Raw genomic sequence first — 17,073 nt, forward strand, 5'->3', positions numbered from 1 at the left:
AGGGGAGAGATTCTATCTAAGATGGCAACCATTTATTTCCTTTTTTAAGCAGTTTGTCACTGTCAGTTATTAGTGGGTTTAGGTTTAGTATTCAAGTTAATTATGGGTTGTGTGTTTTTGTTTTACTGTTATATTTTATTGTGGCCTTTTTTTCCTTTCTCTTTTGCATTCTTTTGTTCTGGTTTGTATTGATTATTATGAAAAAAATGTAATAAACATTTTTTTAAAAATTATTTTCCAAATGCCTTATGGCCAGGGCAGAAATGGCCTCCAACTTTTACAACTGTGTGTGGATGTGACTGTACTTCCCCAGACATACCAGCAAGTTTTTATTAATTTTTAATTAAAAAAAAAAATTGAGTACCCAATTCATTTATTTTTCCAATTAAGGGGCAATTTAACGTGGCCAATCCACCTACCCTGCACGTCTTTGTGTTGTGGGGGTCAGACCCACATAGACACGGGGAGAATGTGCAAACGCCACACGAACAGTGACCCAGGGATCAAACCCGGGTCCTCAGCGCCACAAGGCAGCAGTGGTCACCACTGCACCACCGTGCTGCCCCAAGTTTTTATTAATAATCCCTAATTACATTGCATAGTTACGGTCTAGTCTTAATAAGGTGAGAAATATTTGCAAATAACTCTGCAGTTACTTTGTAAATGTCCTAGACTACACTCACATTTACCATAAATCATTAATTGAAGGATTTACATCACCTGTTTCTCAGTGAGAATTGCTCGCCCCAACAGTTGATCCTCCAGACCTTTAATGGTGACAGTGAAGTCAATAATTGAAGTCCGGGCACTTATCTCTGGAGTATAAGCAGGATTTGCCAGTTTTGTTGTAACATACAGTCTAAAACCACTCATGACATCCATCTCCTTATCTCCTATCTTTACCTGCAGAAAATACATCAATAATTCTGGGCAACAAATGCTGGTCTTGCAAACAATGCCTGAATCCCAAGCCTAATATTTTAATACATACAACTTGGGCAAGTCTACAATATAAATATTACCACACAGATGGTACAAATTTCTAATTTCATTTGTCATTTATATACACAGGGAATACTACTTAAATAGTTAGAAATTACCTTATGTGTGGACCCAGTTTTGATGAAGTTTTTCTCCAGCACATTGTCCAATGCTGGGTCAAGTTCTTCCCCTACATCCTCAATTAATAATGGTCTTCCCAGTGAAAGGCAGTCTTCTAAGTGATTTCTAAAGTACTTATGATTTAATGATGTTACCTATAAAAAAGGGAGGAAACTTCTCCTGCATTACATGCCACATTACATTTATACAAATATATGTTTTATATTCTAGAAAATGTTTATTTATAGAAGATAAATTAAATGGGACAATATAAAACATCTAGAATTGTTAGTTGTTCTTTATACTAGGGCTTGCAATTCTGATGTCTCTTTTCTGTCCCTATGGAGATCTTGTGGCGGAGTGGGTAACGTCCCTGCCTCTGAAGCAAAAGCTCTGGGTTCGAATCCCACCCAGGACTTGATGGTCAAGGAAGGTAAGTTCATAACGTGGTCAAAAAAGTTGAGTGTCAACCTGTAAATTCTTCTAACACGCCAATGGCAGGCAGTAAGAGGAGAAGAGACTATGAGCCTCTGGTGACAGCCGAGCGACCTGATCTAGGATGACTAATTATGGAAATGGATGAAAGTCTGCCTGAGTGCACTATTAGATGTGGGAAGAGAATTGGAATTTTCTGTATCTACTATAATCAGCAGATTTAAAGTCCAAAATTACCTTTTCTGCTCTTTATCTGTTCTTTCATCTCTGTCCAACATTGCTGTAGATTTCTAGCTCTCCTTCCTCCTCTACTTTGTACTTCACTTCTGAAGTGGTCTTGGAACTGATTGTCCATGGTGCCCCATCACCAACTGGCAAACAGTACCAGGAAAAATGGACTCCTCCATTTCCTTCTCCTCTTTCCCCCAAATAGTTGCTCATGACAAAGTTCTGCTGAAATGCCTAATGTTACCAGGCAATTTAAGTGTCAGGCTGCTCTGCGTCTACATTTCTGAATAAAAGTCAGTATTGTTGCAGCCCAGCTGCCTGGTTAAGTCATTCTTTTAATTATTCATAATTCATTTGAAAAACACTAATGTCCACTTCAGTTGCATCGCATAGAATTATCACGGTATTGTGCCATGACCTGAGTGTCATGCTGAAAAATGGTGCAAGATGATCCTCAAGTATTGTAACCATATATTTATCACAATAGTTCATGTCCACTACCTGAAGTTCACTATTAGCTTCTTTGTTCTTTATCCAGGTCTTCCCCTGAGCCTGAGGATCAATCAAGAGTGGGAAGCGAGCTGCCTTTGCAACAATGATTCCATTTTGTATTGAGAGGTCATCATTAGGAAGACCTTGTAAGTTCCACTCTCCAACTGTGGGCCCATCAATAAGCATCTCTGAGACATCTAGATTTATGGTGAATGGAATTCCATGCGCTATTATTTCTTGCTGCCATTTGTTCAACAATAGATTTCTAAATTCCTGGTTGAAGGGGCCTGCGTAGGACAGGAAAGCGGTAGCCAGCAAAACATTCCCTGCAACAAGCATAAGGACAAAAAAGCATAGAATGTGAATAAGCCATTCAGTCTATAAATCTAGCACAGAATGAGAAAAGGCTATTGAGGGTCAGGTCTTCCGGCTGTTCCCATCGGTGGGATCTTCTTTTCCTGCCAACAGTGCACCCCTGTGGCATTTTTCCTGGTGGTGTGGGGTGGATTCAATGGGAAATCCTATTGACAGTGGCGGGCCCCCTCCCACCACCGAGAAACACCCTGCGGGGAGGCCCGAGAATCTCTAAAGCTCACTCCTTCCACAGACAAATCTCCTCAATGTTGAAGTCTATTTAATAGAAGAGAAAATCACTTCTTTCCTTTAATGCGTCAGTTGCAAGGCTCAAACAGAGGAAGGCCAGCTAAAATTGCAACTGGACCATGTGACTAAGTAAAAGATTATCAGAGAAAACACAGAACCGAAAGAATACCATCTTCAATAAAGAATGATTGGCAAATCTTTTTCCATTTCTTCACACGATGTAATTTAGTTTTGTACTCAGCATCGCAAAGGTTGTGTGATATCCACATGGTGAAAGTAATGCACAATTCTTCTATTTAAACACTTAAGAACATGTTTACCGAGAAACAATGCCCTAGATTGTAGTTTACCCACTATTACGCTATTCTGTCTTACATAGAAACATACAAAAAAATAGAACCAGGAGGGGGCCATTCGGCCCTTTGAGCCTTCTCCACCATTCATTGTGATCATGGCTGATCATCAAGTTCAATACCCTGATCCTTAATGTTAGAACAACAACTTGGATTTATATGTCCTTAATGTAGTAAGGTGTCCTGAGGTGCTTCAGGGTTGTGTCATCAAACAAAATTTAACAACACGCCATGTCAGGTGGTATTAGGACAGATGGATCATAGAAACAGGTTATCAGGACTTCTTAAAGGAGGAGAGAGAAGTGGAGAAGCAGGGAGAGGAATAGCAGGGGAAGTTGGTTAGTCACTGGAGTGGGAGAGTCCCATGGGAGGGTCAATTTGGATCTTTACAATCATTACCCAGAAGATAGAAGAGATTTTAATTCTTCTAACTTTTTCTGCGTAACCATTAGTATTGCGCTGTCAGAACCAGCAAAGTTTACAATTTAAATAGCATTTTTGGATGGTTCCCAGCGCAGGGCAATTGCCCAGAGGAAGTTTGCACTTTTGGGCAATTGCCGTGCAAATGCTTACCTGTGAAGCTTCAACAGGATTTCCCCTGCGTATCTCTGGGGTACCCCCCAAAATCTGAGGCTGAGGAACTCAGAAATGATGGCCCAGAGTGATTCTGGAAAAGTTCTGATTGTAACACTGGAATTTGATTTCAATTTGGCCTTATTTATTCATCATCATAATTTCTGATGATTTATCAGTTTTCATGAGTTAGGTACGTTGAGGTTAGTAAAAGTAATAAAAAGAACATTTTTATAGGATGGGACAATTACTTTGTTGCTGCTTACCCACAAGTCTTTTCTCATCAGCAGCAAACTCTTTGCTTTGTTCAGTCCAACGTTCTTTCTCATCTGACAAACCATCAATTAGACTTGAAGCCATTTTCATCTTCTGTCGGCAGCGCTCAGCATCCTCCAGTAACGTCTGAGAATCAGGTATTGAAATTATATCATTATTCAAAATGACGATTAACCTCCCTTTACTCTCCAAATCCATTTACTGAATGTGGCAAAGTCAGGGATTACCTAATAAAGTGGGGTAATCCAATTTACTGTTGAACTTTACACCAAATACCCCTTTTGGCGCAATGATTGTTACTTTTCCTGAGACAGCAATCTTGGTTTAACAACTTCTTTTGCCGAACATACAAATTGGGAGCAGAAGTAGATCACTCAGCCCCTCAAGTCTGCTCCCTCATTTAATGAGGTCATGGCTGATTTGATTGTAACCTCAACTCCATATTTTCACTTATCCCTGATAACCTTTCATTCCCTTGCTCATCAAAAATCTATCTAGTGCTGCCTTAAAAATATTCAAAGACTCTGGGTAGGATTCTTCAATAATGGGGCTATGTCACCACTCCAGTGTCAAAACGCCTGAAGAAAGTCCAGGGTGATTCTCCTACCTGAAAGGGGCCAGCAGGGCCCTGGAGTGCTCCTTGCAGCTCTGCCTGCCGTTACGGGGCCCTGCACTTCTGGTCGGGCGTCCGCGCATGCGCACGGCGGAGGCCGCCCCGCGTGACATGGCGCACTCACAACCCCGAAAATATAGGGCCCCTCCCCCGAGATCGCGTGTGCCCGCAGATCAGTGGCCCCCAATCGCTAGCCTGGCCGTCCGTGAGGCCCACCCCTGGTGAAGAATCACTCCGCCCCCACCCCTCCACCAAGGTGGACACGGACTGACTCCGCAGCCGCCTCCGGCTGTTCCTGACAGGCAAAACGTGGTTAGAACCATGCCGTCAGGAACTCGACCAGTTGTCGACGGAGAATCACCGAGGGGGACTCTGTCAAGGGCCCACCTACACCGTGTGCGCGTGATTCACGGTGATTCTCCGGCGACCTGAGAATCATGGGAGCGGCGCCGCGCCGGTCTCCGACCCGCGCCGATCAGGATTTTGGCGTGGAGGCTCAGAGAATTCCGCCCTCTGTTTCCACTGCCTTTTGAGGAAGAAAGTTGCAGACTCACAACCCTCAGAGAAAAAATGCCGCCTCGTTTCCATTTTAAATGGGCGACCCATTATTTTTTAAACAGCGATCCGCAGTTCTAGATTGTCCCACAAGAGGAAACATCCTCTTCGCATCCACCTTGTCAAGACCCTTTGGGATTTTATATGTTCGAATCAAGTCATTTTTGACTCTTCTAAACTCCATTGGATACGATCTGAGCCTCTGTAACCATTTCTCATAAGACAACCTGCCCATTCTAGGTATTAGTCTGGTAAATCTCCTATGAACTGCTTCTAATGTATTCACATCCTTCCTTAAATAAGGAAGCCAATACTGTTCACAGTACTCCAGATATGGAGCGAGATTCTCTGACAATCGCCGGTGGCTGGCGTGAATCCCGCCCCCGCCGGTTGCCGAATTCTCCGGCACCGGATATTCGGCGGGGGCGGGAATCGCGCCGCGCCGGTTGGCGGGCCCCCCCCCCCCCCCCCGGTGATTCTCCGGCCCAGTTGGGCCGAAGTCCCGCTGCTAGAATGCCTGTCCCGCCGGCGTGGATTAAACCACCTCTCTTACCGGCGGGACAAGGCAGCGCGGGCGGCTCCGGAGTCCTGGGGGGGGCGCGGGGCAATCTGAGTCCGGGGGGTGCTCCAAGGTGGCCTGTCCGGTGATCGGGGGCCACCGATCCGCGGGCGGGCCTGTGCCGTGGGGGCACTCTTTTCCTTCCGCCTTCGGCATGGTCTCCACCATGGCGGAGGGGGAAGAGACTCCCTGCACTGCGCATGCGCGGGGATGCAGTGAGCGGCCGCTGACGCTCCCGCGCATGCGCCGCCTGGCAATGTAATTTCCACGCCAGCTGGCGGGGCACCAAAGGCCTTTTCCGCCAGCTGGCGGGGCGGAAATCAGTCCGGCGCGGGCCTAGCCCCTCAAGGTTAGGGCTCGGCCGCTCAAGGTGCGGAGCATTCCGCACCTTTGGGGCGGCGCGATGCCGGACTGATTTGCGACGTTTTTGGCGCCGGTCGGCGGACATCGCGCCGATTAAGGAGAATTTCGCCCATGGTCTCACACACTCTAAAAACTGAAGCAAAGGGCACGATTCTCCCAGCCCCGCGCCGAGCTGGAGAATCGCCACAATCGTGCCACGCCGCCCTGACGCCGGCGCTCGATTCTCCAAGGTGCGGAGAATCGGCACCATTTGCGCCAGCGCGGAGCCGGTCGCGGGCCGCTGTACACGGTGGGGCCGCCGATTCTCCAGCCCGGATGGGCCGAGCGGCTGCGTGGAAAAAGCAGAGTCCCGCCAGCGCTGTCCACACCTGGTCGCTGCCGGAGGGAACTCTGCGCGAAGGGTCATGGGGCGGCCTGTGGGCGGGGGCCTCCGATGGGGTCTGGCCCACGATCGGATCCCACCGATCGGCGGGCCGGCATCTTCCCCCCCCCCACCGGGCCTACTTAGTTGCACGTCCGGCCTCTGAACCCCCACGCCATGTTGCGTCGGGTCCGGAGCGTTCAGTAAGGCCATCGCGCATGCGCGGGTTGGCGCTGCCCCCAGTGCATGCCAGGAAGTAAGGCTGGAGCAGCGTGAACCACTCCAGCGCTGTGCTGGCCCCTTGTGGGGCCAGAATCACTACTGCCCGTGCCTGTTTCGCGCCGTCGTCAAACGCAGTGGCATTCCCGATGGCGCGGAGACTCTGTCCTGCGATCGGAGATTCCCACCCATAATCTCTCTATTTTTGTGTTCAATCCCTGCGTAATAAACAGTAACATTCTATTAGCTTTCTTAATTATTTGCTGTACCTTATTACTAACCGTTTGCTATTCATGCACTAGAATCCCTAGATACCTCTGTATCTCAGAGCTCTGCAATCTCTTACTATTCAGCTAATGTGCTTCTTTTTTATTTTTCATTCCACAATACTCAATTTCACATTTTACCACACTATACTCCATTTGCCAGGCGTTTGCCCACTCACTTAACCTACCAACATCCCTTTGTAACCTTCCTATGTCCTATTCACACCTTACTTTCCGATCTATTCACAAATTTAGCAACCATGCCTTCAGTCCCTTCATCCAAGTCATTTATATAAATTGTAAAAGGTTGAGACCCCAGCACTGACCCCTGTGACAAACCCCTAAATCTTGCCAACCAGAAAATGACCCATTTATGCCTTCTCTCTGTTGTGTGATAACTAGCTAATCTTCTATCCACAGGGGCAAATATATTACCCCCGACACAGTGAGCTTTTATTTTGCACAATAACCTTTGATGTGAATAAAGGAGTTATATTTTGCTTTTTTAGAATCAAATGGAATCTTCCTCGAATCTAGGGAATTTTAGAAAATTGTAAAAATCCAAGAACCATACATATCTCTCATCAATTCTTTTAAAACCCGAGAATGAAGTCCATCAGGATCTGGCAACATGTCGGCCTGCAACTCCAGCAATTTTCTCAGCCCCAGTCCCCTGGTGGTCGTAAGTTTCTTGAGTTCCTCCCTCCTTTCCGTTTCCTGATTTACAGTTATTTCTGGATGTTACTTGTTTCCTCTATAATGAAGACTGGTTTTGGGCACATTTAGCAAGGTGTTTCGCGATGGCCGCATTGGTGAGTTCGCAGCCCGTAATCAATGGCACTTAGTGCCACAAATGAGCCCCCATGGGATTCTTGACATTGCTAGCTCCTTCGCCGTATGATTTGACTAACTCGTGCTGACTCAGTAGCTCACCGCGAACAAGGGAGAGCTGCTTTAAAACGCTCCTTCACCACTCACTCCTAGTCAATACACAAGTGTGGCAGTGCGCAAACCTGCTTCCCACTTTGGGGATGCCAATCTCACAAGAGGCGGGGCACACTGTTCCCCCGAGGGGGTTGGAGGACCAGTAGCAGGGTCAGCAGTGCCACCTGGGGAAGAGTGACAGTGGCTGTCAGTTCAGGCAGCATGACAAGGAGGACCACCGTCCAATGTCAAAAAAAGACAAACGACCTCCAACGAGCTGCAAGGGTAAGTTACCACCTCTCTTCTGACATCAGTTCCGCCACCCACCCCTCAAATTTCCGAACCACCCCGTTCCAATCTACTGGCAGACTCTCGCACCATCCCCACATCCAATCTTTGAGTTTTTTCCTCAGAAGCCCCTGGTACCCACCAGAACAACCATTTCATGCCACCTGCTATACACCCTCCCTGACCCATCAAGTGTGCAGCTCACAATGCCCTCTCTTTTTCCCTGCAGGAGAAGATAGCCCATAATAAGGGGGAAAGGGCCAAGATGGGGTGGGGGGGGAGGGGGGGGGTGAGGTTTAAATCCTCACCCCCTATGAGGAACAGGGCCTGGAGATCATAGGTTGACCAATGAGAGATCAGTCAACGACAGCGAGGTTGGCTTGCGCCAGAGACATGAGGATTCATTGCCCCAGATGACCTGTCTCAAGTGAGTTGTTCATGTCAGACAAAATGATCCTTCTCACTGACCAACTGGGCATTGTCTCACAGGATCATCACCTGATGAGGCCGGGCCAATCGGAGTCATACCCCACCCCCCCACCCAAGAGAACACCTCGGAGGAGAGCTCTGTGGAGACCACCGGTGAGGTGTTACAGCTATCACCCACACCATCCACCAGCACAGAGATACACAACTCAGTGTGGATGGCATTAGTGGACAGGCTACTGGGGCACAATCTGGTGAGCACATCAAGTGGAGGCAGGAACATCCAAGTTTAACCATCCCCCTCCTTGGTGTGTTGCAGTGTCTGGAGATTGGCCTTCAGCTCAATGACTCTGAGCTGAAGCTCCTTGAGCTACAAACACTTATTGCAGATGTGTCTGCCCTGGATCGCATTCAAGAACTCCCACATGCTGCAGCTGTGACACAACACCTTATTATGGGCCAGGGTTTAGAGAACACCAAAGTATATCATGGAGTTCACCTGACCCACAACTTTTAATAGATTTTGGTTATGGAGAGCACAAGGGCCCACCTTACAGGTGTGATGCAACAGCAATCTAAAGTATTTTTAAACAAAACAATGTTTATTCTATGAATCCAGTTAACATTTTATAAACACAGTAAACAGCTTATCAACTACCAACACTGATACCCCTTCCCCAAAGATACAGTACTCTATATGTAACCCTTAGTAACATTCCTAACAATGTTCATCAGTCAAAGACCCTTTTTAACAAAGACAGTAGGTTTGCATTCCTTACAGAAACAGGTATCTGGAGGCATTCTTTAGCACGCAGAGAGAGACCAAAATACACCTCCTTGGTTTGAATGCAGCTCTCCAACTGAAAACTAAACTAAAACTCAGAGCAAAAATAGCTTCCAGCTCAAAACAAAAGTAAAAAGCCGAGCCAGAGCCCAGGTCCACCCACACATTGACATCGCTGCAGCCACTTGAGAAGACAACCATTTCTTAAAGTGACATTCCCATGACAACCTATCCTGCCATCTTTAATGTGCTTTAATTAACTATTCCATTGTATTATTCAATTATTTATTTTCCTTTTTTTGTACATTTTATTAAACTTCCTGTACTATTTTAAACTTCAGGAATAGAATATACCTTAATCACTTACCAGGTACTCCCAAACAGCTAGTCTTATTTACTTGTAGCAGAGCAAGAACCAATTCCTACTGGGTAAAAATGTTAGAAAAAGCAAAAGGAATGGAACATCTCCTTTCTCCACTCACCAAGCTCTCAGGTATACACTCAGCACCAAACTGCACTAATTTGCAAATTTGTCTTTGCTAAGGATACATACCATAAAGGGTAAATGAATGTGCATCTGTTAAATAATCAGGGAAATTTGTCAAGTAGAAATTGGAAGTCAAATCATTTCAGACTGCTCTCAAGATCACTCCAGTGTTGGTACAGTGCAATGCTTCCAGAATTGTAACCTTCTGACTAGAAGTCAGCAGCATTGCAGTTCAGCTGGATGATGTTGTGCCCAGTATTCAAACAGAGTATCTGGTGTGGCACGACATGGATGAAAAGGACACAGGCAAATGTTTAAAATGCAAACAACACCACACAACCAATGTGCCCTGCTTAAGAAAGGGATTCAAGAGATGGGAAGGGAAATTGGGGAAAGTGAATGTTGAGAAACCGAAAATAATTTTGGCTTTCGCATCTTCTAACACTGAATTTTCATCCGTTAAAACCAATTAACACTAAAACAAGTTGGGGCCCATCAGTATATGACTAAGGTTGCTTTGTCTTCTTGTAATGTATTTGGTTTCTTGTAATGAGCTTGAGTATTTCCTGTCTGAAATGCATGTTGCAACAGTTGGTATTTTTGAGTCTATCTTTGTCAGTTTTTGTAGTTGAAGAATATAGATCAATAGTTAGTGGTCTATAATTGACCTGAAACACAGGGTCCTAGCCCTCTTTGCTAATTATATTAAAATACTTTGAGGTACTAATTTGTTTTCGGGATATGACACAAAACAGGCAGGATTGGACCGGCCACCCATTTCTACAAGTATAAATGCAAGTTATTTTGCTTTATATAGCACAGCGAAGTATTGAAAAGAAAATAACTCAGTCAAATAATCAGCAGGTTTGACAATTACCTGCTTCTCTTTCATTGCTTGTTCATATTCGGCCTGCACAATATCAAGCTCAACTTGTTTGGCATCAAGCTCACACTGAGCCTTCTCCAGATCCTCCATGGCGATGGCCAAGCGACTTTCCTGTATGGTAAGATTTGCCTTGAAGATAACAAATAAAGCTATTATAGCTGTAACAGTGACACCAAACATCTGCTAAAGTTCCTAATACAAATTCTAATTAATTATCAGAAATCACATTCAGACAGTATTTACTATTAAAATAAGCATAAGCTAACAATATACACTGACATGTGTGGACAAATTCTACAGCAACTTAAAGCAAGAGGCAATTGCATAGATAAACATGAATATCCCAAGGTTTCTGTCTTAGTTGTGCTGCTTCTCAGTTAGCTTTACGCAAGTGGGATTCCATCGGGTGCTTCATCATTGAAATGTATTGAATGGTGTGATGTTGCCGTATTTGCCCATATGTGCGCGGGCAAGGCTTATCAACAGCAGGTGTTGTTCGATGCCTTGATACAGCAAGTTATGGTCCATTATTTTAGGTATAACAGTTTTACTGAAAGTTTAAACATATTCTACAGTGATCATTTCATTGTACGTTAAAGTGTAACAAACCTTAAGTGGCAACACTTCTTTATTTATTCCATGAAAGTAAGCCATGGCTTGAGTCCAGGAACAAAGACCAGCCACATTACCACAAACTCGTCTGGCAACATTAATGTTGTAATCTGGCATTTCAAAATAGGGACACAGCAGGTCTACAGTCTCCTCATTGATACTGTCCTTGGGAAATTGCTATGAAAACAACATAATTAGTTTGAGAACAGATAAATTCAAAAATATTCAATGAGAAGACAAATTCTCACAGACTACTTTCTGGTGCAGAACAGGCACTAACGTCATTTTTGATACTAGGCTCAAATGAAGTAATAGACAATCGAAGGTAAAGTGAAAGGGACTGGATTTTCCTTCTGGGAGAAGGAAACAGAGGTCGGGAACCTGGGGCGAAATTCTCCGGAAACAGCGCGATGTCCGCCGACTGGCGCCCAAAACGGCGCAAATCAGACGGGCATCGCGCCGCCCCAAAGGTGCGGAATACATCTTTGGGGGCCGAGCCCCAACCTTGAGGGGCTAGGTCGGCGGCGGACGAATTTCCGCCCCGCCAGCTGGCGGAAAAGGCCTTTGGTGCCCCGCCAGCTGGCGCGGAAATGACATCTCCGGGCGGCGCATGCACGGGAGCGTCAGCGGCCGCTGACAGCTTCCCACGCATGCGCAGTGGAGAGAGTCTCTTCTGCCTCCGCCATGGTGGAGACCGTGGCGGAGGCGGAAGGGAAAGAGTGCCCCCACGGCACAGGCCCGCCCGCCCGCGGATCGGTGGGCCCCGATCGCGGGCCAGGCCACTGTGGGGGCACCCCCCGGGGCCAGATCGCCCCGCGCCTGCCCGTGCCGCCTTGTCCCGCCGGTAAGGTAGGTGGTCTAATTTACGCCGGCGGGGCAGGCATTTTAGCGGCAGGACTTCGGCCCATCCGGGCCGGAGAATCGAGCGGGGTGGCCCGCCAACCTGAGCGGCGCGACTCCCGCCCCCCACCGAATCTCCAGTGCCGGAGACTTCGGCAACCAGCGGGGGCGGGATTCACGCCAGCCCCCGGCGATTCTCCGACCCGGCGGGGGGTCGTAGAATTTTGCCCCTGTTTCCAGATCGTGAATCTGCGGGGGAACCGTTGGCGACCTGTGGCTTTCCCTGGGGCAACCAATTAATGGTCAGAGGACAGGTTTGATGTCCAATTCAGTATGGTGGATGAGCTCGCGTAACTGGAGGGCCAATCAAAAGCCTTCCAGTTTTAATGCAGCAGCAAGCTGCAATGGAAGTTAAATGAGAAAAGGCACGTTAAAATGGAGGCACCCTCTCTCAAATATTTTCAAATTTTTATTTTAAAAATAGATTCAGCATGGCGCCAAGATCCTAGATTCGATCCCGGCTCTGGGTCACTGCTACCACAACCCGAAGATGTGCAGGGTATGTGGATTGGCCACACTAAATTGCCCCTTAATTGGAAAATTGAATTGTGCACTCTAAATTGATTTTTAAAAATTGATTCAGCAGCCAGACCACTACTGTGGGGGCAGAGGGGTTTTGTCAGCTCTCTACAAGGCGACCTGTGGGGTTCTTGCGCCCAATCAAGCTGAAAAGGTCACTAAGCCTGCCTGGAGTGCTGGCCTTTGGGTGTACAAACTGGCCCCAACTGCTTACAAGAACCTGGAGGCCAACTGTAAAGTTCCGAGCAGTTGGCAAACCCTGCTGGCTCCAATCCTGCCTCTGCAAAAATGGCCCAGAGGCAGGATTGAGGTGGGGAACCGGCATTCCAGTCAGCCAGGCTATTTTTAGCTCCCTCCTGTCTCTGATCCCAGCCTGGGAATCTGGACATCAATCTAGCTCCAGTACCATGCACCATGCTTGTGAGCTCTTTATTACCTCATGACATTTAAACACTGGTCTTCACTTTGCATGCACGTAATTAAAGGAATTGAAATCAAATCAAATAACGAATTGATGACAGAAATCAGCCTAAGCCCTGAATTACAGCCAGTGGCGAGCTCTTCATTATCTCCCGACTGAATTGAAAAGCCGAACTACAGCAGAGTATATCTTCAATTAGAATTGTCTCTAAACAGTGGGTTGGCATGCTACCAGGTCCACTCTTTCCAGATGCTCAGTGTAATGTAACTGCGGGGAAGGAAGAAGCCTCAAGAGTAAAAGGGTTTATTCATTTTTAAAGATGCCTTGATGTATAAAACAATATGACGTTTTTTACTTTTCCTGCTGATTAGGCCATTATATATTCGCTAAAAGTCTTCAGGATAAGCAATTTTCTTTGTTATTGCTAAAATTGGGATAGTCATTTGGCAGTCCAAAAATTTATTATTGTTGGGAAAAGAGTTATGCTATCAAAGTTTTTTGTCGTGCACTCATCAGGGTAGAATTTTACAATTGTAATGGTGGAAAAATAATTTACACTTAAAGAAAAGAGAGTTTTGATTGGTTGGCATTTTGATCATTTTGACTTTGATTGGTGGAGACATTGTCCTGGGGAATGAACCAGATTATGACTGTTCTCTAAGCTTCTGTTCAGTTGAAAAAGGTGCAATGTGTGTGCATGTTAATTTTATCTGCAAAGGACAAGGCCCTGTGTATAAATATATGTGGGTTCTGGCATGTGTAAGCCACACTGCAATCCCGAATCATAATCTTTAATTGGTTTTCAGTGTAATTACTAGCACAATCTGGATTTTTTGGTGTAATAGCCCTCATGAGGCCCACGGAGATACCCTAATTGATCTCCCCGTGGGACCCGTGGAATACGAGCTAGCCTGCTAGTGGGTGGAAGCCCGACCAGCAGGGGCTCGTTACTGGACTATGTAAAAGCTGGCCCTGACAGGGACTGGCGTTCTGGTAGTCCAGGTGGAGATTGTGCCATAGCGACCATTTTCTATGACTAAATAAAGACGCGTTTATTCACCTACTAGGGCCTCCGGATCTTCATATTTAGTGATGAGTGATGATTTGATCAGGATAGACAATAGCCCGCAGGATGGCTTTGGGGTGTGTGGTAGTCACCACTAGCAGTATTATATGTATTACGGTAAGACAGGTATAATAGAGGTACATGGGTAAATCCCTGCCTGCAGGCTCCGCCCAGTAGGTGGCGTATAAATGTGTGTGCTCGCCGGTGCTGCAGCCATTCTGGTGGCAGCTACAGGAGGCACAGCATCTTTGCTCAATAAAGCCTCGATTATTCCACTACTCTCGTCTTTGTGGTTATTGATAGTGCATTAATTTATTGAGCAAAGATTTTTAAAACGATGGATCTTCGCATCAAGCCTGATCGCCTGCAGCTGAGCCCTCAAGCAGCCAATGCTACGTCTGCTTTTGACCACAGGCTAGCCTTCTTTGAAAGCTACCTCCGAACATCCGCTGAGGAACCCTCGGACTCGCAGAAGCTCCAAGTCCTTTATTCACGGGTGAGCCCTGACATTTTTCCTCTCATTCGGGATGCGCCCACTTGCTCCGAAACAATGGAGCTCCTGAAGGGACATTACGTTCGGCCAGTAAATCAACTGTACGCCAGGCACCTCCTGTCCACGAGACAGCAACTCCCCGGTGAGTCCCTGGACGATTTCTGGTGTGCCCTGCACATCCTGGGCAGGAACTGTGACTGCCAGGCAGTTTTGGCAGTCCAGCACACAGAACCTTTAATCCGAGACGCCTTTGTTACGGGCATGAGGTCTGTGTATGTCCGCCAGCGCCTATTGGAAGGGGGTACGCTTGATCTTACGGGAACTAGGCAGCTTGCGAACTCGTTAACAGTGGCCTCCCGTAATGTCCAGTTGTACGCCCCCAACCGCGCGGCACCCTCATGGGCATCGTGGGCCCCACCAGCTGCCGACTCCAGCTCACCGCAAGCCTGCACCGCGGGGGAGCCAGCCAACCCTGGGGGGCCCAAATGCTTTTTTGCGGGCAGAACAAACACCCCCAGTAGCGCTGCCCGGCACGGAGCGCGACCTGCAACGGATGTGGAAAGAAGGGACACTTTGTTTCTGTTTGCCAGGCCCGGTCAGTCGCCGCTGTTTTTAGGCCCAGCGTCCCTGCACCCCCCACCTGTGACCCAGGGGCACCACCATTTTCCTCCTCACAAGCCACGTGTGGTCCGTGGGCACCGCCATCTTTGATGCCGCCCGCTATGTGCGCCCCTTGGGCGCTGCCATCTTTGGCGCCATTTTAGACGGCGCCTCAGGACCCCTGCTCGCCTGGAAGCTCGTCTGGCCGTTCATCGCCTGCCGCTACCTCCACCACCGCTGACCAGCCCGGGGCCTCCCAGCATCTGCCGCAGCCCGCCTTGATCACCCCGGACCAGTCACGGCCCCGCGACTGCAACGACAACGGTGAAAATTGATGGGCACGAGACGTCCTGCCTTTTTGACTCCAGGGGCACAGAGAGCTACATCCACCCCACGATGGTAAGGCGCTGCTCCCTCGTGGTACACCCTGTCACCCAAAAGATCTCCCTGGCCTCTGGATCCCATTCTGTGGAAATCCGGGGGTACTGCATCGCGACCCTCACCGTTCAAGGCGTAGAATTTAGCAACTTTTGGCACTACGTCCTCCCCCATATCTGCGCTGCCCTGTTACTCGGCCTGGACTTTCAGTGCCACCTCCAAAGCTTAACCTTAAAATTCGGTGGACCCCTACCCACCCTCACCGTATGCGGCCTCACGACACATAAGATCGATCCACCTTCCTTGTTTGCGAACCTCACCCCGGATTGCAAACCTGTTACCACCAGGAGCAAGCGGTACAGTGCCCAGGACAGGACCTTCACCAGGCCGGTGGTCCAGTGGCTACTGCGGGAAGGCATCATTGAGGCCAGCAACAGCCCCTGGAGAGCCCAAGTGGTAGTAGTAAAGACTGGGGAGAAGCACAGGATGGTCATTGACTACAGTCAGACCATCAATCGGTACATGCAGCTCGACGCGTACCCCCTCCCATGCATTTCTGACATGGTCAATCAGATTGCACAGTATCGGGTCTTTTCCACAGTGGACCTGAAGTCCGCCTACCACCAGCACCCCATTTGCCCGGAGTACCGCCAATACACTGCGTTCGAAGCAGATGGCCGCCTCTATCAGTTCCTCAGGGTTCCCTTCGGCGTCACTGCTGGGGTCTCGGTCTTCCAACGAGAGATGGACCGAATGGTTGGCCGGTACGGACTGCGGGCCACTTTCCCGTACCTAGACAACGTCACCATCTGCGGTCATGATCAGCAGGACCACGACGCTAACCTCCTAAAATTCCTCCAGACCGCCAAACTATTTAACGTCACGTACAATAAGGAGAAATGCGTGTTGCGCACCAACCGCTTAGCCATCCTTGGCTATGTCGTGGAAAATGGAGTTCTAGGGCCCGGCCCCGACCCCACTGCCCCAAGGCCCTGAAACGATGCCTGGGGGTTTTCTCCTACTATGCCCAGTGGGTCCCTAACTATGCGGACAAGGCCCGCCCACTCATTCAGTCCACAGTTTTTCCCATGATGGCTGAGGCCTGCCAGGCCTTCAACCGCATCAAGGCAGATATCGCCAAGGCCACGATTCACGTGGTCGACGAATCCCTCCCCTTCCAGGTCGAGAGAGATGCATCGGACGTAGCTCTGGCCGCCACCCTCAACCAGACGGGCAGGCCCGTGGCCTTCTTCTCCCGCACCCTCCATGCCTCCGAAATTCGGCACTCCTCT

The 17,073-nt window shown here is 48.0% G+C and overlaps 1 protein-coding gene across 1 annotated transcript in view; it reads right to left on the reverse strand.

Moving 5' to 3' along the window:
* Positions 1-17,073, reverse strand: part of LOC140430228 (dynein axonemal heavy chain 5-like) — a 502,949-nt gene that overhangs the window by 143,690 nt on the left and 342,186 nt on the right. Inside the window, exons 61-66 of the mRNA XM_072517658.1 lie at positions 11,402-11,581; positions 10,784-10,921; positions 4,052-4,187; positions 2,266-2,582; positions 1,101-1,256; positions 721-903 (exon numbers count right to left, since the gene is read on the reverse strand). Of these exons, the coding sequence (XP_072373759.1) occupies positions 721-903; positions 1,101-1,256; positions 2,266-2,582; positions 4,052-4,187; positions 10,784-10,921; positions 11,402-11,581 (1,110 nt within the window). The remainder of the gene's footprint in view (positions 1-720; positions 904-1,100; positions 1,257-2,265; positions 2,583-4,051; positions 4,188-10,783; positions 10,922-11,401; positions 11,582-17,073) is intronic.

This window comes from Scyliorhinus torazame, chromosome 10 (genome assembly GCF_047496885.1).
Source record: "Scyliorhinus torazame isolate Kashiwa2021f chromosome 10, sScyTor2.1, whole genome shotgun sequence".
Taxonomy (NCBI): domain Eukaryota; kingdom Metazoa; phylum Chordata; class Chondrichthyes; order Carcharhiniformes; family Scyliorhinidae; genus Scyliorhinus; species Scyliorhinus torazame.